The sequence below is a fragment of the Phaenicophaeus curvirostris genome, chromosome 1 (assembly GCF_032191515.1).
Source record: "Phaenicophaeus curvirostris isolate KB17595 chromosome 1, BPBGC_Pcur_1.0, whole genome shotgun sequence".
In the NCBI taxonomy this organism is placed as follows: domain Eukaryota; kingdom Metazoa; phylum Chordata; class Aves; order Cuculiformes; family Cuculidae; genus Phaenicophaeus; species Phaenicophaeus curvirostris.
Genome location: NC_091392.1, coordinates 161,801,619 through 161,825,111, shown reverse-complemented (window position 1 = coordinate 161,825,111; position 23,493 = coordinate 161,801,619). Strand labels below are relative to the sequence as shown.

The window sequence follows — 23,493 nt, the reverse complement described above, 5'->3', positions numbered from 1 at the left end:
TCATTACAGCTTAGCAAAAGGTACTATTTGACACTACCAGAAATGAATCAGATATTTGGGTATAACAATTCCCGTACAGCAGTAGGCCAAGGCCAAATATGAAATGAAAGTCACAGTTAATGTAAAATATCTTCAGCATATGCTGGTTTTAAGACTCTTTCACTAGAACCTCTCCACAGGGAACCAGCTAGCTTATTTCTGATTCATGTTTTTTCTTTTTCCCTTTCTGGGAGTGGTTCCAGGTAATCTTTGCCAACGGGCCCAAATCCTGGTCTTTTTACATTCCAGATTTAGGCCCATGATTCAAGCCACCACCTAGTTTTACAGGGGAAAACCCTTCTCTTTGGAAATATTAACCTGATGTGTCTACAGTCTAGACTAATCATCATGTTAAAGAAAAGAGTGAGTCTGTTATCCGAATGGAATGGGAGGAGGCTTTGATAAACCAGTAATAACAGGCATCAGAATAGTCACCAAAGATTTTTCTTACTTACCTGCTTTCTTATAAGAGGGAACTTTAGGGTTATTCAAGAATTCTGCTTCCACTGGGACTGACAAACAGTTCATTTCTGTCCATCAAAGGCAAGAGATTGTGTTTAGTGTAGTGCCCATAAAACAAGAAATGGAATATTATTCAACAGAAGTTGACATGCTCCTGTAGAACTTATTTTTACTCTGCTTTTGTTCAGAATGGGAAGTGGGTTCCTTCAATTGTACCACTCCAGTTCTTCTCATAGCAGCCTCTTATATATTCATATAAATGTGTCTATGATTTGAAAAAATTTTACCAGCAAAGAAAGGGTTGAGAACTGGAATGGAGCTGGTGACCTTCAGCAGAAAAAGAAAAAATTACAGTTCACCGGGCAACCGTTTTAAAATGCAAGTTCCTTAGCCCCTGTTTTAGCACTGGGCTTAAATTAGGCTTACCTTTCATCGAGAACACCACACAAACAACCTCAGACAGAAATCAGTCGCAACGATTGCACCATGATTATTGATCCTACAAGACTGGACCTGTGGAACTGAGGAATGTGCTCTCGGGTGACATCTACTGGTACCTAAACCATTAACCGATCGTTGCAGCAACTCCTTGTGTAATAAGCACTCGCATCAGAGCTCTGAGCACAAAAGTAAATGCGTACTTATTTGGATGATCCCTATTTCAGTCGTACTCACTCATGAATTCTATAGGAGGGCAATCCAAGGGTGTCTTGCAGACTGTTTCTAGAGGGGCTTGGTAATGTAATATTTATACAATCATGTTGGCATTCATCTTTAATGCATACAGTCAGCCAGCCATCCAACATCCACAAGCATGAATGTAAACCCTTTTGCCAACCTCCATGAGTCTATCTGGAGTTGTTAAAAAGGTCTTTTCAATTCAAAGGTGTTACCCAAAGTACCTAGTTATCCCATCTTGAAGCAGACAAGAAGAAAATAGGTTCTCAAGCATACTTTATAGACAAAGGAAAATAAATTGCATACAGGATGATTATAAAATATTTGCATTATTTGGTTGCATTTTATTTCCACATATCTCAAAGAATTGTAAGGAAACTGAGAAGAATTGTTATCATCACTTTCCATAGAGGGAAACCAAAAGAGGAAACTAAAATGTGGCTGTTTTTTCCTACAAGTAAAACAGTCACTGAAAAGTGAAAATATTTCAGATATTCTCACTCTACATGCTGTTTTTCAGATCACTGTTTAAAAAAGCATACTTGAACTGATTGCTTTCAGGATTACATTTTTAAATAGCTGCATGCAAATATCTAATGGAAGATAAAATTACAGCCTCATTGGAAAATACTGCCAATATCTGACATTGCAGAGCTATGTCAAACAAGAACCATTACCTTCATTTGTAGTATAAATTACTGTCATAAATTAATGAAGCACAGCCAGTTTCATACACAGCCGCATGAATGAGTTCCTGCACAATGACCACTATCAGTTTTCAGCTATCAACTTAGCTTCAGGTTTGGCTTTCTTTCAACAAGGAAAGTGTATTTAATATTAAAAATACCTCAAAAGCTACAGGCATAATAAAAGAGTAGTATTAATAGAAACACTAATTTTTATGGTGTGTTTTCCCGCTTCTATGCTGCGACTAACTTCTAAAAGATGATTCTGCATGTAAATACTATTCAGCTTCATAATCTGTTTTTAATCACAAAAAAACCTTGAGAATTCAAAGTGATGGCTTTCTTTCTCTTCTGTTCTTCAAGGTAACTACTCTAACAAGAAGCAACATTCCTGAAAGACTATGATCTCATTTAGGGGGTAGGGATGCCCAATGTAGTTGCAAAGGAGACAGAAGAAAAACTCAAAGATGCAGTAAAAAAAGCAAAGACGACCCTGAGGCTCTTGGAGACCTGTCCTAATGTCAACAGCTCACTTAAGAAATGGACATGGCTGGAACAAAGGAAAAAAATAATCAGGAAAATCTAGCTAAATGGCTTTGTCTTCCTGCAGATGAAAAGCTGTGTGCCCAGACAGAAGGGCAGCAGTTGGTGTGTTGGGAACATCTCATGCCCTTCCATTCTCTAGCCAAAAGAGAACGGGGCTTATGCAACACAATCGAGCCCTTCTCAACAGCGTTAGCTTGGGCCCTTACTGGAACAATGCCTTGTAATCACTTCCCGCACACTCAGCCTAGAGAAAGCAATACTTGCCATATCACAGTGTTTTCTACTGTAACCCACAGCCAACAAACCACCCAACTCAGCTATAGGCTTCTAGTGAAGAGAAGATCACTGGGAATACAAACACCTGTTTGGCTGTAACAAAGCTAAACTAGATGGTACCATTCAATGAGGTTACCTCTGTGAAAGCTAGTTAGGACTCCAACTGCATTGTCAGGTACACTGGAAACATGACCAGTGCATTTCACAGCTTCCTTCTCTCCAGCCCACCACACACCTCTCCATTAAGAACAATACCTGTTAGCATCTGTCCTTAATAGGCTTTGCCAGTTTGAATTTTAAATGAAACTGTATTGTTTTTAAACATAGTCCTGCTGCTGTACAAACATATTTCATTAGTAATGGTTTTTTTTTTTCAAAATAATGTGTATCTCTTCTTGAAATTGCTGAAGTCACGATTTCATAGCATCATAGTATGGTATGGGTTGGATGAGACCGTAAAGATCTAGTTCCAGTCCCTCTGCCGTTTGGTGATATCTTGTTGCAATAGTAAGTTTTGCTCATTTATTTCCTGATAGGTAGACATAACAATTCAAGAAGAAAACATTATACATGCCCTCCCAGTACTAATATTCCATTATCCTTCTGGCCACCACAGGAAGTAAGCAAAGAAAGCTACTGGCCTATGATTTGGAAACTTGCTCGCCTACCATAAGCTGTGCAGCTGTAAGCACAGCTCTCCTACAGGCTCTGTTCCTCATTTGTGAAGCAGAGATAATAGCAACTCCTTACTTGCTTTACAATAGCATTGTGAAGTTAAACACAACAACCCCTCAGGAACACTATGGTCCTCGAAGAGTAAAGCAGCAAAGGCAAAAATTCAAGGCATGTATATTTCGCTGGCAAGCCCTGATCTCAGAGCAGTAAGGCAAACACATCCTTGGTGTAATGACAGGTAGGTTGGTTGCAAGTGAGATGTGTTTGGCCTGTTGCTTTTAACTGTTGTTTCTGTTGCTAGCTTTTCAGGACACTGCAATCAAATAATTATTGTTTCCTTGGTTGCCAACTATTTTTCTTTTATTAGTAATACCGACCTTTGTTTATTCTTCTTCCTCCCATGGGAAATTTCAACACGCCTCCAGAAGGGATGTTGTATGACTCTCATTTATAATGGGATCACTCCCTTTCTTCCCAGGGAAGGCTTTCTTTTTCCATTTTTTTTCCCCTTTTGTATTTGTAGACAGGGACACCAAGTCAAATCTCTGCTGTGTTCACATTCATGTGATCTGAACAAGATGAACAGATCAGCAGTTCTCACACATTTGCCTAGGAGACGTACAGCTGAAGAGAATTCATTTCAGACACTATTCCACGTAAAGTGTTTAACATTCATTCTGGCAACATTAGCACCAGAACATATAGAAAAGCAGTATTGAAAATACATTTTTGTGGTTTTTTTTCTTTCCTTAAAGGAGTGACTGTTTTCTGAGGTTTCGCATCCTTCATGTCTTTGTTTTTTTGCTCTTAACTTCCTACTTGTTTTCTCACCATGCTCATTCCTTTCTCACCAATGAATGCATCTTATTATCTGTGCCCAATCTTACTTACCGACAGCTTATTTCTTGGTGTGGTTTTGTCCTCTTCAGCTACCCCTCCACCTCACCGTCTCCGACACTTGATAATTCTCTTTCACATATGTAGTTTATTTTGCCTTCTTAGCATGAACTACTACCCTCTGACCTAGAAAATTCTTCTCTTTCACTAGGTCATCATGTACTTCTGTCACTCTCATTTGTAGCCCCCAGGTCCTGTACTGGCAACTCCTGCTGATGACAGATGTCTCACAATCAGCTGCAAGCCTGCTCTTGGCACCAAGCCCAAGAGAAGCTCCAGACTTTTCACATGCTTGCTCTTTGCAGTAGCACTTGTATACAGATGCAAAGTCACCTTTTCCTGAAGTACAGCTTCTTAGAGAATTCCAGGTCCCTCTGCACCACCAAGACTGAATACCTGTAGAAACAGTTTGAGAAAAATGCAGACACCACCACCCAGCGGGGTGAGTAATATGGATGGCATTTTGCCCTGTGAGTCCTGTTTTGAGCAGTCCGAGCACGTCAGTGCATTATTTCATTGCTTAATATACACAGCAGGAGCTCCAGATTTGAGTGTGCAGATGAACCTTCACTACCAACCCTAAGATACATATATCCTCCCCCAATACTTTCATCTCATCCCATGCCTCCCGTGCTGTTCAACCTCAGTACTACCTTCCCCGACTTGTTTCTTCTACTTACCTTTGGCAAGCTAGAAAGAATAAATAATTGCCCAATGAGCAGCTAAATGAAGAGAGTCTAAGGCATGCTAACTCATCAACTAACTAGCAGGAAAGTCTACAAATTCAGATTGGCTAGATATTCCAATGCTATATACATTCAGATTGGCCCAGTGTGTGTCTATCAGATGCTGGCAGCCAAATACCACAGTCCTCTAGCCTGCAAAAAAGCGGCTCTGTCTGTATAGATCCAACATATGAAGTAATTGTGTCAACTTTTGGCCTGAGCTTTTTGCAATATCTATGTACTCCTGAGGAAAGAAGCCAACACCAAAGCACTTGCTAACTCAGCTCTATGAGTGGCTATGTCTGCATTAGCAAGTAGCACTTTGCAATAAAAAGCATGTGAACTAAGACAGTGGCTGCTGAGAACCAGATGCCCACACCGCATGCTTTTGGGAAGTGCTTTACCTTCCACTAGCTCTAGAACAGTCCTGCAGACTGAAATCCCAATAGCAGATGGAGTCCTATAATAAAGAGAATAGTTCAGGCTAGAAAGGTGGTCTGTAGGTCAACTTGTCCAGTCCTTCCTGTTCAAGCATGGACACCTAGAGCTGGTAGCCCAGGACCACGTCCAGAATATCTCCAAGAATGGAGACTACAGAACCTCTTCAGAGAAACTGCGCCAGTGCTGGGTCACTCTCACAGTAAAAAGTGTTTATGCTCAACAAAAAAAAAAAAAAAAGTTTATGTTCAGAACGTACCATATTTCAGTTTTTATTTTAGACTTCATATCCAAAAAGAATCCAGTTACCCTGTCTGAGACCATTTCAATACAATCAAATTGATGTTCAAGAGATTTGCTTCAATGGCAAAAAACCAACCCTTTATCCTATGTACTGTAAATTCATTCACTGGTTCTTCTACTACAACCATGTTCTGTTACCCTTATTCACCATCAGTAGTGCCTGACTTTAAAAACTGATGTTTATTATATTATTTAAATGTTTAAACATTATATGGGCAGTTCTTTTCTTCTTCCTCAGCTACTGTTCCATCAAAAAACAGGACACAAAGTAAAACAGAGAATTGTCTAAACACAAAATATACCACCACACTATAAATTATAATGGTTTAAATCATAGAAGGATATGCTTCATCCATTCAAAACTCAGTAATAATGCAAATAAAAGATAAAGTAGAAAGATCGCTGCATTCCCTTCCACACTTATGTCATTTCCAACATTACTGAGACTATATCTCAAGAATTCATAAAGCTTTAATTAGCATCTGTGAAAATCTGAAATTTTTTTATCAAACTTGTATGCCAACACAAAATACTATCAATGACCAGCAAGCACATACACATTGATGTCAGCTGTATCTCTAGAGAAGCACATACAGACATTAGATATTCCATGTATTTAGAAGCCCATCCTACTTAAAAGATCTGTCTTAGACATAGGCCTAAATGAACCAGGCCCCAAGACCATTTTGAAATCAATGTACAGCAGAGCTGATGAGATTAAATACACTGTGCACAGACTCTACCGAGTGTACGGCTGTGTGCAGCATGACACTACACTATGTGAGCACTGAGTTAGATGCTATGCATGTTAAGGGTGCCCAGCATCCAGAACTTTATGATCAATCAAGACAGTCCTGCTCTATAACAGTATTGCTGAAGTCAGTTATGGTTATAACTCTGTGGCAGATCATCAGCTAGGACAATAAAGTCAGCCAGATCACTCATGAAAATTCAATTCAGTTTGACCTGCACAACTGCTATCATTGCAGTTTTAAAATTATCAAACAATCTGCAGACAAATACAACTGATATAATTTAGGAACAGAAGACCTAAGGAACAGTAATAAAGTCAACCGGCACTTGCCACACTTCTCATGTCTTCCAAAAAGAGGGGAGAGAAGAGACATTCTAATGAGAACTCCCAGAAGGACAGACTTCAAAATAACTATTTTCTCTCTAGTATTTTGTTTCTCTGCAGATCGTTATGAAAGACCTTTACAAGCACAGTCTCTCAGCTTTTGCCATTTTAATGAGATTTTCACGAAAACTTAAAAGAAGTTTAAAAGCTTCTGTTGAAAGTAAACTGTACAGTAAAATTGCACCATGCCCAAATGCTTTATTCCTTCAACCTTTAACCTAGCTAGTCGGGGAAATGAATTAATGAACCAAGTTGCAAAATGAAGCACTACTTTTGTGAATACAGAAGGCAGAATCTGGCATGCAGAAGACTTCCTGCTAAACTGGCTTGCCCATATAGACAGCATACTTGCCTGATACTTTTTAACAAAACATTTTAGGAAAGTAATAACTGCTATTTTCTGCCCATTAAAATGTGCAAATTTTAATTTTAAAGTTCATCCATTTGCATGATGGTAAGAAAAAAAAGTAAAAGGTTTAATCTGATCTTTTTTGATACGATTTTAGCAGAGTATCTGTTAACATTCAAAGATGCTTCAGGGTCAATTCCCATTAATTGCTGTAGCATTGACTTCATTTTGAAGTTTAGATAGGATGCTTTTCCCATACCTGCAACCCTGTTTTTATCATATACAAGTTGCTTCTTGACTACCTTTAAAAAAAACCAAAAAAGTAATCAGGCCCAGTCCTTTTCATATTCCTAAAAAAAAAGTTGTACTGCTAGACATATGAGTGTGTTTAAAGAAACCAGGGGGAAGAAAAAAACAGGAAAAATTTCATTTATAAATAAAATATGCAAAATATTATGGATATAAAATTTTCACAGTCAGCGTCATCTGAAGAGTTTTTTTAAATCAAACAAAAATTAGGATCTCCTAAAATACACATGCTAATTAGGAGCCACCAAGCCAAGCGGAAATGCTGTACAGGGAGGCACGGCTGTCACCCCATTAAAGTCAAGGTGTCTGAGTCAGCACAAGGGTGGCATCTTCATCTGTTTAGGAGCCAGAAACTGAAGTCTTCTCCTGAGGGCAGTGCCTACAGTAGCCTTTGAAGAACTGAGCTTGGCTCACCCTTTTTGAAACACAGCTGCCATGGGAGGGGGTATGTTATGCAACACCCAGGCAGTTATAGCACCTGCCAAGTTTTGTGCTTTAGCTCTCGATTAGCCCCGTGTCTTTTCTCATGAGTATTTAATAAAATTCAAAACCAGTCTTTTGAATAGAGATTCAAATCCAGGGCAACTTGCTTTCCCCCTTCCAGAGTACCACAGTCATCAGGTTACAACCATGATGCATCCAAGCACGTCTATTTTGTAGTGAAATCCATTCAGTTTCAACTGAGGAAGTAGAAGGGGACTTTGCCCCTAACTCCTGTCCCACCTCCCTCCAGCCCAGACACTGGTTTGGTGATTAACATACTGTCATGGGAAGGAAGAGACATTGATATGAATGAGGACACACCTGAATCCAATTTTCTTGCTTGTCCAACTAGTCTAACTACTATGCTAACCACTGGATCATGGGCAACTTGGTTTTGAATAACAGTGTTCATTGCTACTCTGTTTTGTTTTGTCGTGGTTTTATGTTGAAGGAATTATCCAAGTACTCACATCAGATCATTCCTTCATGAGACTTAGATGACACCCTTATCATTTCTGATAGGCTTAAAGCCCCAGTTACACATACCAAATGCTACAATTGCTCTGAAGTCTTTCCGATAAATCTTACTATACCTACAGAGTTAAAGCAGCTCCACAATTATGCAGCTGCTAAAGAAGGTTGGATTTTTATTACTGTCAGTCTTCAATGAACCAAGTCTTAGTTCCAGACAAATACTTACATGTAACATTAAACCTGTGTACTTCATGTAACATCAATGATTTCTTTTTAAAAAATATTCACTATGAGAAAAAGGCATATCACTGTGGATACACAGCTGGCAGATCAGTGTCTCAAGTTGTGATGAATAATAGTTTTCAAGAGTTTTTGTTTAGGATCAAGACACACTAGCACCCCAGAAAGCCAACTGTATTTTGGGCTGCTTCAAAAGAAGTGTGAGGTCAAGGGAGGCAATTATGCCTCTCTCCTCTGTTCTTGTGAGACCTCACCAGGAGTCCCACGTCTAGCTCTGAGCCCCAAACGTTAAGTGTTGAATTGAGTCCAAAGGAGGGCCACAAAGATAACCAGAGAGCTGGAACACCTCTGCTATGAAGACAGGCTGAAACACTAGGAGTTGTTCGGCCCACAGAAGAGAAGGCTCTGAGGAGACCTTATTCTGGCCTCCCAGTACCTGAAGGGAGGTACAAGAAACCTGGAGAGGGACTTCTTACAAGGGCATGTAGTGACAGGACAAGGGGTAATTGCTTTAAAGTGAAAAGGGGTAGATTTATATTAAATATAAGGAAGAAATGAAATGGTGAGGCACTGGAACAGGTTCCCCATGGAAGTTGTGGATGCCTCACCCCTGGAAAATTCAAGTTTTAGAGAAGACACTTCCCTTTCTGGCAACTGCTCCATGCTCCCGCCATGCCTTGCTCACAGCTGTTCCACCCAGATGCTTCATCTCTCTAACTCTGCAGCTTAGCGGTTCCCAACACCATAGCACTGCTAAGAGAAAAAAAGCAGCTGACAGAAAACGCATAAGCAAAAGAAGCACTTTGGCATTAGGTGTGAAAAAGAAGTGATTAGGTAATACAACTTCTACACCTACATAGCTTCAGTGATTTATGTGACATGAATCACATTGCTGACTCACACTTTAAAAAAAAAAAACCACCCCAGAACTGTATACAGTTCTGACCTTATAATAAACTCAGGCTGAAATAGCTACTTTGAAAGAACTAACATATATTTGAAGCACGTTTTTTTTTTCTTCCCTTCCAAGAAGTCAGTTCTATGGAGCTACTCCTGCCCTCTTAGTATTGTGAGCCAGACTACATCACATGACAGTAAATTATATACCAAATGCCTTACCCTATTACAGTCCATTGCTTCCTTTCTCTGCTTAGCCTACAGAGTTCTTCCATTTTAGACCTATTACAAGGATTGCATATCCAGCTATGCCAAACCAACACATGCCAAAGTAAGTCATTTCCCATCTCCCAAGATTTTTCTTGACCCAGCTAATGACAAAAGCGATAGTGTAAGTGGGAGCAGGTATGATCTGGAGATTTTCAGAACATCTCTACAGGGCTATCCTCCAAATGCCTACGGGTTGAAAGATTTCATGCAATGATAGGAGCTGTGGTAAAGAAGGGTGAGGTGCTTCAATTATGCCACCATTTGGCTGTCAAATAAGGTGTTTTCCAACTGCAAGGCAATCATTTTAAGAAGCAAATTAAGTATTTTAATGTACTAAGATTATTAAAATGGAGGAGAAATAATGCAAGAACACAAGAATGCATAGAAACAAAGTAAGGCTACCAAGCCATGAATAATACATAGATTTACACGAATAAAAACTCAAAAATTCTAACATCATTTAATCCAGAAAAGGCTAGTTTAATCCATTATTGAAAATATATGAAAAGGAACTGACATGGGAAATAACCATCTTAATTTCCAATTAACTGAAAACAAGAAGTGAAAATTATTTATGAAACAAGGTTCTGAAATTTAAAATTTATTAAAACTTCCACTTAGTACTGCAACTTCATATCAACGGTAATTACATCTGGGGGGAAAAAAAAAAATCAGTATTTTATTACTACTAAGATGGGAAAAATAAGGTAAAAGGCCTACGAAACTTCAAAGTGAAAAAGAAATCACAGATAGAAAGGATGTTCTACCAATTTGTCAGCTCTGAGGAATGCACATTTTTTAAGAGCAAAAGGAGCTTTTTCCAGAAGAACCAGAATTTGGTTCCCATGAATGATAAATGGACTAATGACCTTAACCTAGTATAGATATTAAAAATCTCACGCTCCGATTAACTCAGTTTAGAAAAAAATTAATTGGAGCAAAACAGTAAAACAATTTTTTCTACATTCCATGTCAAGTTTGGTGTATCTAATATGGAATGTAGTACTAATACAATCACGACAGAACCTTTATTGAGAACCTGTTGCACCATACAATTTTAAAAGCTCCAGCACTCAATTGTAGGCAAATTGCTGTAGAAATTACGCCAGGTGGAAACTCATCTACGCAGTCAGTCGGAAGCTAAAAGGTTTGATTGTCAACTTCCTTAGTTATCTCCTGTAAGAGCTTCCCCAGGGCCAGGGACAAACTACTGCTCCCAAGGTCTGAGACTCTGGAATTCATGGAATGCAGGTTACACAATGTCCACTACTCTGCTGTTACTTGCAAAGTGATCAGTCAGAAAGATGCCTCAACTTTACTTTTAGTACTGATTAGAGTAAGCATAAGTTTCAAAGTAAGAAAGTCCTCCTTCAAGAAAAATAAGACAAGTGAGTCCGACAAAAGAATTAGATGAAAAGACCTTCAGATGAGATTGGATTTTGTCCAGTGACTACAGGAATCTTTTGTAAACTGTATCTATTAAGCTGACTAAGTATATAGACTTATTTTTAAAAAAATTACCCAAATTGTCAAAGATACCAAGGAGCTAAATTTCACTAAGCATTAAGAACAAGTCTAACTTTCAACAGCTTGTACCAGTTCACTTGAGATCAAGGTTAACATCGGTTTCAAATTTTGTTATGGGAGAAAAGACTACCGATTACATGCTAGAACTGGGATAAAAGCCTTATACAGAGATGCCTGCTTTGCCTGACCTGAAGCTGCTTCCTTTGCCTGTACACGTGTTGTCAACACAGGACAATAACCTTCACAGATAAACTCACCCGATATAAAATGAAAGCAATTCGTTGTATCATGTGTCAGAGATTAGAATCATAGAATAGTTTGGGTTGGAAGCCAACTTAAAGATCATCTAATTCCAACCCCCCTGCAATGGGTAGGGACACATCCCACTAGAGCTACGATGAAACAGATCTCATTGACTATGTTGATTAACAGGACTCAGAAAAAAAATAATTTTCAGGATTTATTGGGACATTTAAATGTTTTTCATAGCTTCCTTAACCTGCAGTGATAGACAGAAGGCCAACCAGCTGAGTGAGATCTCATCTGGAGTATTGTGTCCAGGTCTGGAATCATAGAATCACCAGGTTGGAAGAGACCCACAGGATCATCAAGTCCAACCATTCCTATCAAACACTAAACCATGCCCCTTAGCACCTCGTCCACCTGTGCCTTAAACACCTCCAGGGAAGGTGACTCAACCACCTCCCTGGGCAGCCTGTTCCAGTGCCCAATGACCCTTTCTGTGAAAAATTTTTCCCTAATGTCCAGCCTAAACCTCCCCTGGTAGAGCTTGAGACCATTTATTCTTGTCCTGTCCCCTGTCACTTGGAAAAAAAGGCCATCACCCTCCTCTCTACAACCTCCTTTCAGGCAGTTAGAGAGCAATGAGGTCTCCCCTCAGCCTCATAGAAAGGATATGGAACCGTTGGAACAGGCCCGGAGGGCTACAAAGATGATCAGAGGGCTGAAGCACCTTCTATATGAGGACAGGTAGAGAGAATTGGAGTTGTTCTGCCTGGACGATGCTCCGAGGAGACCTTATAGTGACCTTCCAGTACCTGAAAGGGGCCTACAAGAAAGCTGGAGAGCGAACGTTTACAAAGGCTTGTGTTGGTAAGACTAAGGGCAATGGGTATAAACAGGAGATGGGAAGATTTAGGATAGACACAACGAAGAATTTATTCACCATGAGAGTGGTGAGGCACTGGAACAGGTTGCCCAGAGAAGCTGTGGATGCCCTGACCCTGGAGGTGTTCAAGGCCAGGCTGGATAGGGCCTTGGGTAACCTGACCCCATGGCAGGGGGGTTGGAACTATATGATCTTTAAGGCCCCTTCCAACCCAACCTACTCCATGATTCTGAGATTCCCTCTGTCATAGACTCATAGAATTCTATTCTGTCCCCATGCCAAAGCAGAAAAGCAAGCAAAAAAAAAAAAAAAAACCCTGCAACCTTCAATTACAGAACAACACCATGACCTCTCCTCCGTGGAGCACCGCGGCGCCGGTGCCTGCAGCTGCCCGGACAGGGCACCCGTCCCCTGCGCTAGGAAGGTGAGCAGCTGGGAACGCCGAATAGCAGCCTCGCACCCGCTGCGGGACGCTCCCACACCCTGAGCTGCGACCCTCGAGCTGCCACCCCAGCGCCACCGACCAGCGGGACAGAGGCCGAGCCCCGGAGCACACAGCCAACCACCCCGCCCCGCGCAGCTTTACTTCCGCGCATGCGCGGAGCCGACGCGCTGCCCGGCGGGGCCACCTCCTCGAGCGGCGCTCGCCCATTGGTTGCCGAACGTTACCGAGCGCTCTCGTGCTTTTCCGGGACTACGACAGCGCGGGGGGGGGAAACGGTTGGAGCGCCGCGCGGTGCATCGTGGGGCGGAAGAGGAGAGTCACTGCTCTGCTAGGGCCGCCATCTTGCCCGCGCCCGGACTTTCTCCCGCGTTCGCGGCCCGTTCCTTCTCCTCGCGGCGCAAAGCGGCAGCTAAGGAGAGGACGAGGAGCCCGCCCGGGCGCTGCCGATGCGCTCAGAACCTCCTCGCACCTCTCTCGGGCGCCGCTAGCGAAGGGGGGCGGGGGCGGTCAGGCAGTCGCCGGCGCGGCCTCTCCTCTCCTCTGCCGGGATGGGTCGGTCCCGCAGCCGGAGCTCGTCCCGCTCCAAGCACACCAAGAGCTCCAAACACAACAAGAAGAACCGGAGCCGATCGCGGTCCCGCTCCCGAGAGAAGGACCGGGCGCGGAAGCGCTCCAAGTCTCGGGACAGCAAACGGAACCGGCGCCGCGAGTCCCGGTCCCGGTCTCGGTCCAACACGGCTCCTTCTTCCCGCCGCGACCGGGACCGCGACCGGGACCGCGCCTCCTCCCCCCCAGACCGCATCGACATCTTCGGGCGCACGGTGAGCAAGCGCAGCAGCCTGGACGAGAAGCAGAAGCGGGAGGAGGAAGAGAAAAAAGCGGAGTTCGAGCGGCAGCGGAAAATGTGAGCCCCGGGGCCCGGGCTGGGGGCGGGGGAGGGAGGGAGGCGCTCTGCATCCCGGTGCCTTCCTCCTCCGGGCTGGCGCCGAGGCCTTCGCCGAGGCCCGTTTTCCCGCCATCCTTCCATTCCTTCGAGCCTTCGGCGGGGTGGGGGTGGGGGGGGTGGCTCGGAGCCCCTCGCACGCCGCCGCCCCGCTCGCTGCCGGTCCCGCCGCCCGCGGGCTTTGTGCTGTTCGGCCCGCCCCTCCCCTCGCTTGCGTGGAGCTTGTGCTGCGCCCAGGGAGGGCGGCTGGGGAGGCTCCGCTTGGCGAGGTTCGGATCTGCTGTGCTGCTTTATAGCGTACTGACTGCGACAGCGTTTGGTTTATTTTCTTGCCGGACAGGACAGTGGTGGCTTGTTCCATTTGGAACCTTTAACTTTTTCGGGTTTTGTTGTAGGGAATGAGTATTTGTAAAGTCTACCCAGAGAGATACATTTTCTTTTAATGAACAGTGCATGTGAACGAAGACATCTAGCGTTATTATTTGGTTACGAAAGAAGCCTTGATGCAGTAGAGAGAACTGTTTAAACAGTTGTGATAATGTCATTCTTGTTCTTTGATTGTTACCCTTGCTCGTTGGAGCACCGAATCCAGGAGTAACACTTGTATGTGTGAAGGCAACTAGTTGTGTTAATTCTTTGATGGAGCTTTGAGTTTTATTTCACCGATTTTGTTCTAATGAAATACTAAGTGTAACTCAGAAGGCTTGATCATCCCGACTTGTCACTTTCATTTTTGTTTGTTGATAATCTCCCTCGCCAGCTTCAGAAATTGACAGCCATGTCATCAAAAACTTGCATAGTAACACAAACACACATGAAGATGTTGAAGACTTTTTTTTAGTTCTTGACTCTAATTTTATGGTTTGGAGTTTTATTCAGAACCTAGGTTTATAAAAATACTCCATGCACATCTAGGATGAAGGATTGGAATGTGCTCAACAACTTGAGAATACACTGAACAATTTGTCTTAGAATTCTGGACCCTTTTATTTCATATGTATTTTTTTAAATATTATGCAAATGGATTTAAAGATTGCAGAGAGACAACATTACACAAATAACAAAACAAATATCTAACCTAAAAAATTATATGGTGTTAGTGGCGAATTTTATGGTTAGTCTGTGTCTAGGCTTTAAAAGTTGACTGAGAATCCATTAAAGTGCCTGTGGAAGATTGAGTGTTTATTATTTTTAAATAATACATCTAAAATATTTGAGCACTTTCTTGTAGTGAAGTGCTAGCAGCATGTGTTTCAAATCTATTTTCTGTAGTACATTCACTATGTAAGTTAGCTTTGAAATTTTAAAACATTAACTGTATACTAGAAGCATGACATTTGAGTGACATTGGCAACAGAACAGTAAGCTTCTGAGGGAGAAACAATATTGGGAAAGATTTGGTATAGAATTTTGTGCTTCTAGAATACGCTTTAAATTTGAGTATTTGGTATTTGAGTAAATCATCTGTAAATTGTGTTATATATGTTAGTGTATATACATGTTAATGAAGGGAGGAAAGTCTTGCTGACTGAATTAACTGATGAACAGTTCCTATATTGAAGGTGACTGTCTTCTTTTTGTGTCTGTTCAAATTCTTAATACATAACCTAGCTTGTACTTCTTCCTTCAATGCTGTTTTTTATAAAGGCATTGAAAATACAATATTTTTTTTCCTTAGAAAACTGCTGAAATGTGAAGAGGTTTTTTTTGCAAGTTTTTTAAAATTAGTCTTTAAGAAGTAAATGGAGCATACTAAAAGTATTCTTACATTAATGACTTATCTGTTTTTCTGGAGGCATGGATCAGTACATCAGGATGATAAGCTTGCACTTGTATATAAAATACTGTAAGTTCATTTGATTTCAAAAAACCCAAAGGAATAGTTGGTATAAACTACAGAATAAATCATTGATTTATCTATACATAGGCAAAAGGTGGTCTTAATTAATTAACTTTAAATTTTACTTCTTTCTGCTTCTAGTGTTTAAAGAAATAGGGTTGCTTACGCTGGACAGCGATTATATGCTTATGATATTGTCATTGCCCGTGAATGTGAAAAGATGTATCTGTTTGGTTTAATTGCATTTGAGATCCGGTTGGGGTGGGAAGAATGAAACATGCAGGCACTGAGCTAAAATTGAGTACATCATCAGTTGCTGAGGATATTTGAAAACTTATACATGAGTGTCAAGGTTTGGGGTTTTTTTTGTAGCTAGGTACTATCATTATTCTGTTAACTAATTCTAGATTTCTCTGATGTGAAACATAGAGCTAAAATAGTTGCAAAAAACACACGAATAATCAGCTTTCTGAAAAAAGGTTTGTGTAGGACAGCCTTTTATGTATGCTAAGCTGTATCAGTGCAGGATACTGAGAGTACTCACTGCTAACTAAATACCTATAGGAGGGGAGATTAAAAAACTTTAAGAATAAAAGGGTAAATATGTAAAGGGTGTTTAAAACTTGCCTTTTAAACTTTTGACTCCTCCCCTACCTTTCATCCAAAAAGGTAGTAGTGCCTTTGCAGAGACACGCTATTAGAACTGGGTTAATGTGTTTTACTGGATGGTAATAGTTCTGTGGAGGTTTTTTTGGGGGGTTGTGTAAAACATTACCACAAGATGTTTTGTGTTGCTTTAGGAAAACTGAATGCTAGCCTGATGTTGCGCCACTGGATAAGTTTGCTATCCATTGAGGAACATCATAAAATTTGTCTGAGGCTGCATGTTTACGTTGAGGGTTCCAAAACTTTTACTGAAGGAGGTAGACTTCATTTGTTTCAACACACTTTTGAAAAGAAGATACATGAACAGGGGGAGTTTGGAAGTGTTTTACCTTGCTATTTCACGTGTTTATCTAGATCAGTAATCGGTACTTTATTATCTTCTACTGGATGTTTGCAAATTGTGCTATGGGAAATATAAAAGTAAATCCTGTGAGTTTTTTTTTAAAAAAAAGTTGGGTTTATGTCTTTCAATGTAAATAAGATTCATCTTTCCAGATAAATAAGAAAAAAACCCAAAACTGTATAAAAAGGACGGGATAGTACAACAGTAGTTGTTACTCTAAATCATGGCTATCTGGTGCTAATGGCCTGGAAAATAAGTTTATAAGATGTTCTGTGCTTCACGGGATACTTAGAATGGAAGTTCCACTTCAAGGCTAAAAAGAACACCTTTTCCCCAAAGCCCATAAGGATTCTAAATAAATACTGCTATATGAAACATAGCTATACATTATTTGCTTTTCTTGGTCTTTTTGCCATGGTGTAATTGCCATATCATGCTATTGATTACTACCTGAGAGATTTTTTTTTTCTTCATTTGGTAATAAGCCTGCTAATTGTCTTGATATTTTTGTATTCTTTCTAATGAAAACTTGAAACAGTGATCAGTCTAAGTGATAGTGCTGCTCCTAAACAAAAGTAAAGATGAGAAGATATTTGAAAATCCTTCAGAAATTGGGAACATGAAAAAATGTAAAGGTTGCAAGGATTTATTTAGCACTTTGTATTGGTATGTTTTATTTTGGATAATTATGGTAGAAAGGCAGTGCTGCAAGAAAGAAATTATGGAGAGCTGAGGTATTTGAAACTTGATAAGGTAGATGATTGGTTAACTGGATTACAAATACAACACCTGGAGTTCTTGTTAAAATATTCAAATTAAAAACTTTATTGCTCGTGTCTTCTATTTTAGTTATTAAAGATTAGTTTGGTGCCTCCATGGTGGTTGCTTTAAGACAAGACTTAACAAAATACTATTGCTACATGTGGCTTAAAATTGAGACCATTTAAATTTGTGAAGGATGGCCAAAGTTGGGTGGGGTCATGGGGTCTTACTTTTCTTATTTTCTCTCTCCCCTCCAAAAAAAAAAAAAAATCACAAGTAGTATGATAAGCTGTCGTCTTAAGCTTAGGGTCTTGAAATAGGGAGGGATGGAAAGTATGGTATGGTCCAAATGGGTTCCCTGTGATAGGAACACTGATTGCTTGAATATTCACTTTCCTTAAATGTAGGGGGAAAAAATCTTTGACTATATGACCAGTATGTGTATAAGGTATAAAACTGATTAGAAGCAGTTCTGCAGTGTGGCTGATGCTGTGTGTTTGAAAGAGTTTGTTTAAAAAGGTAATCTTGGTGTTTGCATTTTGCAGTCGTCAACAAGAAATTGAAGAGAAACTCATAGAGGAAGAAACTGCTCGAAGAGTGGAAGAGCTTGTGGCAAAACGGGTAGAAGAGGAGTTGGAGAAGAGAAAGGATGAAATTGAGCGAGAGGTTCTCCGCAGGGTGGAGGAGGCTAAGCGCATCATGGAAAAACAGTTGCTCGAAGAACTCGAGCGACAGCGACAAGCTGAACTTGCAGCACAAAAAGCCAGAGAGGTAACGCTCGGTCGTTTGGAAAGTAGAGACAGTCCATGGCAAAACTTTCAGTGTCGGTTTGTGCCTCCTGTTCGGTTTACAAAGAGATGGAATACAGCAAATCTAATTCCCTTCTCGTATAAACCTGCATTGCTGCGAAACTTAATTTCTAGCTTATTCAGGGGAGCTCACTGATACTTAAACAGTTATTCTCCTAAAACCTGAACAAGGATACTTGATTTTTAATGGAACTGACCTACATTTTTCAGAATTGTTTGAAACTTTTGCCATGGCTGCAGGATTTATCAGCGGTCCTTTCATTTTTGGGGAAGGGTATTTAAAATCTGTAATTATGTATCCCTCATTTGTTTCATTTTGTTTACTTAGACTGTAAGAGGCTTTTGCCTTCAGTCAGGCAAAAAGCAGGGTCCAGCAGTGAGCTGCAGTGCCTGTCTTTAACAAATAGGTTTCTTACTCTTCACTTAAAATGAACGTTTTCCTTGAGCATACGTTGGACTAATTCTGGAACTTCAAGCATAAGCCTGTCCACGTCTTCACGAAGGATCTATGTCCAAATCATTATATCTATTTTTAATAACTACTAACAACTCCTCTTTTTTCCCTAGAAGTTATAAAAGAGCAGGTTGCCCTTGTCTGAAGTCAAGCTGAACACGTGTCTTGGGTTTTTGGTTTTGGGTTTTTGGTTTTTTTTAAATCAGCAGCTGGAGCAGAAGCTGAAAATGTCTTTCTGTGAGACAGTAATTTGCTACTAAAGGCTTTGATGCCTGCGTGCACCAATCATTCCAGGATCCAGAAATTTCAAGACAAACTTCAAACTGTAAAGGAAATTTGTGTTAAATAGTCAGAAATCTCAAAAGCCCTTTTCACTCTGTACCTCCTGTGCACTTTATTTTAAATTAGTATTTTGATTGGCTTACAAAAGGAAAGACAGTAGCAATGAAGCTTTCTTTCCCTTCATACTAAATGTGACTGGTCCGCCACATAATATCTTTAAATTAAAACCAAAAAAAACCCATAACACTGAGTTACAACAAATATTAAGAATATAGAATTACACTTGTTTTGCAAATTAAAACCTTACTATGAAAGAATTTAAGTTGAATTTAGATTTCAGTAGTTAGCAAATGCTTCATTTATAGAGATTTTCATTTGATCAAATGGATTACTACTCTTTTTTTTTTTTTTTTTTTTCTGAAGTATTTTTGCTATGGTCAGTGTGATGTGTAGAAGTCACACCACTTCTTCATAACACAGAATAAACTTCCGTGCCTGGAGTGACGTGTGCTAGCTAGTAGCTGGTTACTAGTCATAGTAAGAAGTTTTCTCTTCATGTGCTTGCTTTGTTCGTATTAACTTTTTTTTCTTACACAGACATAAACCTCTGGCTAACTAAATCTTCCAAATATTAAAATAATTTGGATATATATTACGTGAACTGAAACAGCTCAAAAGCTTTCACGCAGTCTTCATATTTGAGTTGCATAACAGAGTTCCATAAAATTCACCAAGAAAACAACAATTACAAGGCTTTATTTCCTGATCTTGCCTTCCCCGGACTCCTGAATTCCAAGTTCAGACTGCAAATGACAGTTTCAGCTGTCTTAAAATTGTCAAAATATTGAATGTTAAGTCCATTCTCCCCATGAAAGAAGCCCATAGCTCCATGAAGTATGGATTACCATTTGTATTTTTCACTAACAGTAAATGTATTTTTCTTATTAATTGTTTGCCTTAGGAATGATTTACATATTTTTGTTCCTTCTTATCATAAACATCTGCATTCCTCAGCTCAGCCTTCCTTGTATGTTGTTTCCTTATAAATGGTTGAGCTGCTGATGCAGGTATTGCCAAGCTAACAGTACAAATCATTTTAAAGAGGAAGCTGGCGCGTATGGCAGCCGAGGAGCACACTCTGCAGGACACTGGACAAGACAGTAAATATTCAACTTTTAATGCTGATTAAAGGAGTATAGGTAAAGAATACGTAGGTATACTTAATTGGTGAGACAAACTATTCACTTTATTTATATTTTCTATATTACTTTTTAATTTGGTAAATACTATCCAGTTTTTGTAGTTGTCCTTGTTGATTTGTGTGATATTAAAATTCTAGTAATAAACTGTCAGGATTCTGTGATTAGGGAGGGTTTAGTTGGTTGCTGTTTGGACTGGGCGGGATGATTTAAATTGAGTACTAGGAACCAGTTTTAGTGGCTGCACAATTTACAGTTGTGAGACAAAGTAGGTGGCTGTAAAGATGCCACTTTAAGTCAGTTCACAAAAGAATTCTGAGAAAGATTAGTGAACATGCAAAAATGAATATTTCACTTTACTAACATCTTACCCTGTCCTCCCCTTTAGGAAGAAGAGCGTGCAAAGCGTGAGGAACTAGAGCGAATACTAGAAGAGAATAATCGAAAAATTGCAGAAGCACAAGCTAAACTGGTACGTGAAGATGTAGTTAACAGTTCTGTAAGGGAGTACAGGTCTCTCTGCCTGATTTGCAACACAATTAAAATAAGCAAATTGACCCTTTCTAGAGTTTAACTTTCATTGCCTGTTATGTCAGTATCATTGTTCTCCTTCCTTTGAGCATAAGAGACCTAGGAGACTAGATCCTTAGTAATGCTAGTATGAAAAAAAAACAGTTCAGGTGCAGTTAATTTAGAGAAAGGTAGCTGCCTTTAGAATTTCAAAAGTACATTTTTAAGTATATCTTACAGAGAAAGTTTAGGTAAGTTTGCGAACACGTGCAGCTTCTAGAACAGAATTGACTAATTCTGTTTTGTTGAACAGGACAAGTTCAAACTGGATTTTAGAGTAGGATAATGGTGATATATGAGTGCTGAAAGAGACTTTCAGCATAAACATAAGACATCTAAGTTATGAAAGTCTAGTTGGTCTCCAAGCCTATTTAAGCAGGTGCTTGCCTCATGAGAACATTCAATATTTTTTAGCCGATTCTAACAACCAATTATAAGCCAAACTAAGCTGCCTCTAAATCCTGATTGAACTCTATCCATTTCAATTGTCCAAGTAATTACACCTTTTTCAGGTAAAAACGATGCTTAAAACTGTTTGATTGAATTACATTTGCTTTAGATTTCATGCTGTTTCTCATTTTAATATGGTGGAAACAGGACAAATAGAAAATCGAAAGTATTAACTGACATAATGAACAAAAAAAGCATCTTTAGAAGACCACTTGAAGAGCTGTAAGAGGCATAAGTCACTGTAAGGATTAACTTGTTATAAATTAATTTAAGGTGATTTTGAATTAGGAGGGGGTTTTAGATACTTTTGGAGCAGGGTGACCTATGCTTCAAGGTCTGTTACTTCATTATATTGTGCCTTCATGACACATGTGACACATGACAGGCATCAAGGGTATTTATATATACACTGACTTCCTAAATTAAAATGTAATGCATTGTTTGCAAATCAATTCTGAAAAGCATTTTCTGTACGCTGTCAAGATTTCAATGCATGACTTGTAGTTTTCAGTGTTTCTTCTAAACTCAATTCGAATAAGCATTTTATAAATAGTTTCACTGAAACCAGCTATAACATCCAGCTCAGGTAGAACTACTTAGAATACCTATGCAGGATTGGACCTGTTTGAAGTTAATACAGACTTGTAAATTGCTTTTATGACTACAAAATATGCTGGCCTAAATTTTACCATTTTCATATATAGGCTGAAGAACAATTGAAAATTGTTGAAGAACAAAGAAAGATTCATGAGGAGAGGATGAAACTAGAACAAGAGAGACAACGTCAGCAAAAAGAAGAGCAAAAAATTATCCTCGGCAAAGGAAAGTCTAGGCCAAAACTGTCCTTCTCACTAAAAAGCCAGGATTAAACTGCAACTCTGAACTCTTAAAAGAAAAAAAAAAAAAAGAAGCAAACACAAACAAAAAAAAACCAACAAAAAAAGGAAAACAAAAAAAAACTTCGTATGGTAGCTTCATGTTGAAGTGGTTTTTTTTTTTTTCCTCTCAATTTTTTTTTTTTGTCTTTTTTGAAAGTCTGGAAAGTTAGCTTGTTCTAATAGGGGCTGTGCTCTGCAATTCTTTTTTTTTCTTTTTTTAAACTTCCATTAAAATAAACCCTTATCAGATCATTGTTGCCTTTTAGAGGGTAATCTGTTCTCATCAATTTTGTTTTGTATTAGTGGACTGGAACAGATCAGGTCGCTTTATAAAATTGTGGATGATCTGATAAGGTTTTACTGACCTACTCATCAGAGTTTGACTCTGATAATTGACAGAACTTTATACTGGGTATTGCTGACTTTTAATTTTTTTTTTTTTTAAAGTCAGTAAATACATGGGTAAATTGCCATAGTATTACTGGACCTCTGTGGTTTATTGTTAAATCAGTGTCTTATGATACTGTCCCATTGTTGCGCTTGATGTTCCTGATACAGGTAAGGAAATAAATAGTTGGTCATTTCTGCTATGAATACATAGAGAGAGTTCAGTATTGTCTCTGTTAGATTTGTTTTTATTACATTGACAGCATTCAACCAGCGTTCCCCATTGTGTAAATAAACCAATTTGCCGAATAAAGTGAAAGTCTTAAATTCATACGTTTAAGTAAATTTTTTTTAGTACACCTCTATAAACAGCCATAAGAGTGTCTATTCACATTATTAAATTCAAGACTATAGTGGTATTTTTTTAAAATTTTGCTTTAAACTATTGCAGCTTCTCCTGCTTATAGTGCAGAATTACACATGGTAAAGAAAACCCTGCAGTTGTGAATGTTTTCGATGTCTGCTGCTGTTTTCATGAATATTGTTTTTTATTCTGACAGAGACTTATTTCAGCTGTAGTATCATGTTTAAACAGCTGTTTGGCTTACTGCACACAGACCAATAGTTCAATATCTAATCCCCTTCAGTTCACCTCATAATATAGTATATTGTATAAGTTAAGGTCATCATGATATAATGAATCTGATGGATCTGAAAGGATTTAAAAATGAAGGGTTTTTTTTCCCAAAGGACTGGACCTGCTAGCATACTTGAAGTGAAAAACAGAAAGTGAGATTCTGTCTAAATCTGTTTTAGCCAGAAAAGCAACTGTTATTCATATACAGATCTTGAATGTTAACCACTTATATATACACAGGTTTTATTTTGAAAAATGAAACTACAGATTGAAAACTATATATATAA

General features: G+C 39.4%; 1 protein-coding gene across 1 annotated transcript; it reads left to right on the top strand.

Moving 5' to 3' along the window:
- The first annotated feature begins 13,273 nt into the window (after nt 1-13,273).
- Nucleotides 13,274-22,900, top strand: ARGLU1 (arginine and glutamate rich 1). The gene is made up of 4 exons (XM_069879413.1): nt 13,274-13,890; nt 18,086-18,311; nt 20,673-20,756; nt 22,009-22,900. The coding sequence occupies exons 1-4, from the start codon at nt 13,535-13,537 to the stop codon at nt 22,171-22,173; spliced, it is 831 nt and encodes a 276-aa protein (XP_069735514.1). The 5' UTR covers nt 13,274-13,534; the 3' UTR covers nt 22,174-22,900.
- The last annotated feature ends 593 nt before the right edge of the window (nt 22,901-23,493 follow it).

What these genes read in the sequence shown, in the direction of transcription:
- ARGLU1 (XM_069879413.1), top strand. Translation starts at nt 13,535, where the DNA reads ATGGGTCGGTCCCGCAGCCGGAGCTCGTCCCGCTCCAAGCACACCAAG. An exon ending in CAGCACAAAAAGCCAGAGAG is followed by an intron (nt 18,312 to 20,672) that starts GTAACGCTCGGT and finishes CCTCCCCTTTAG; the next exon opens with GAAGAAGAGCGTGCAAAGCG. An exon ending in CAGAAGCACAAGCTAAACTG is followed by an intron (nt 20,757 to 22,008) that starts GTACGTGAAGAT and finishes TTTCATATATAG; the next exon opens with GCTGAAGAACAATTGAAAAT.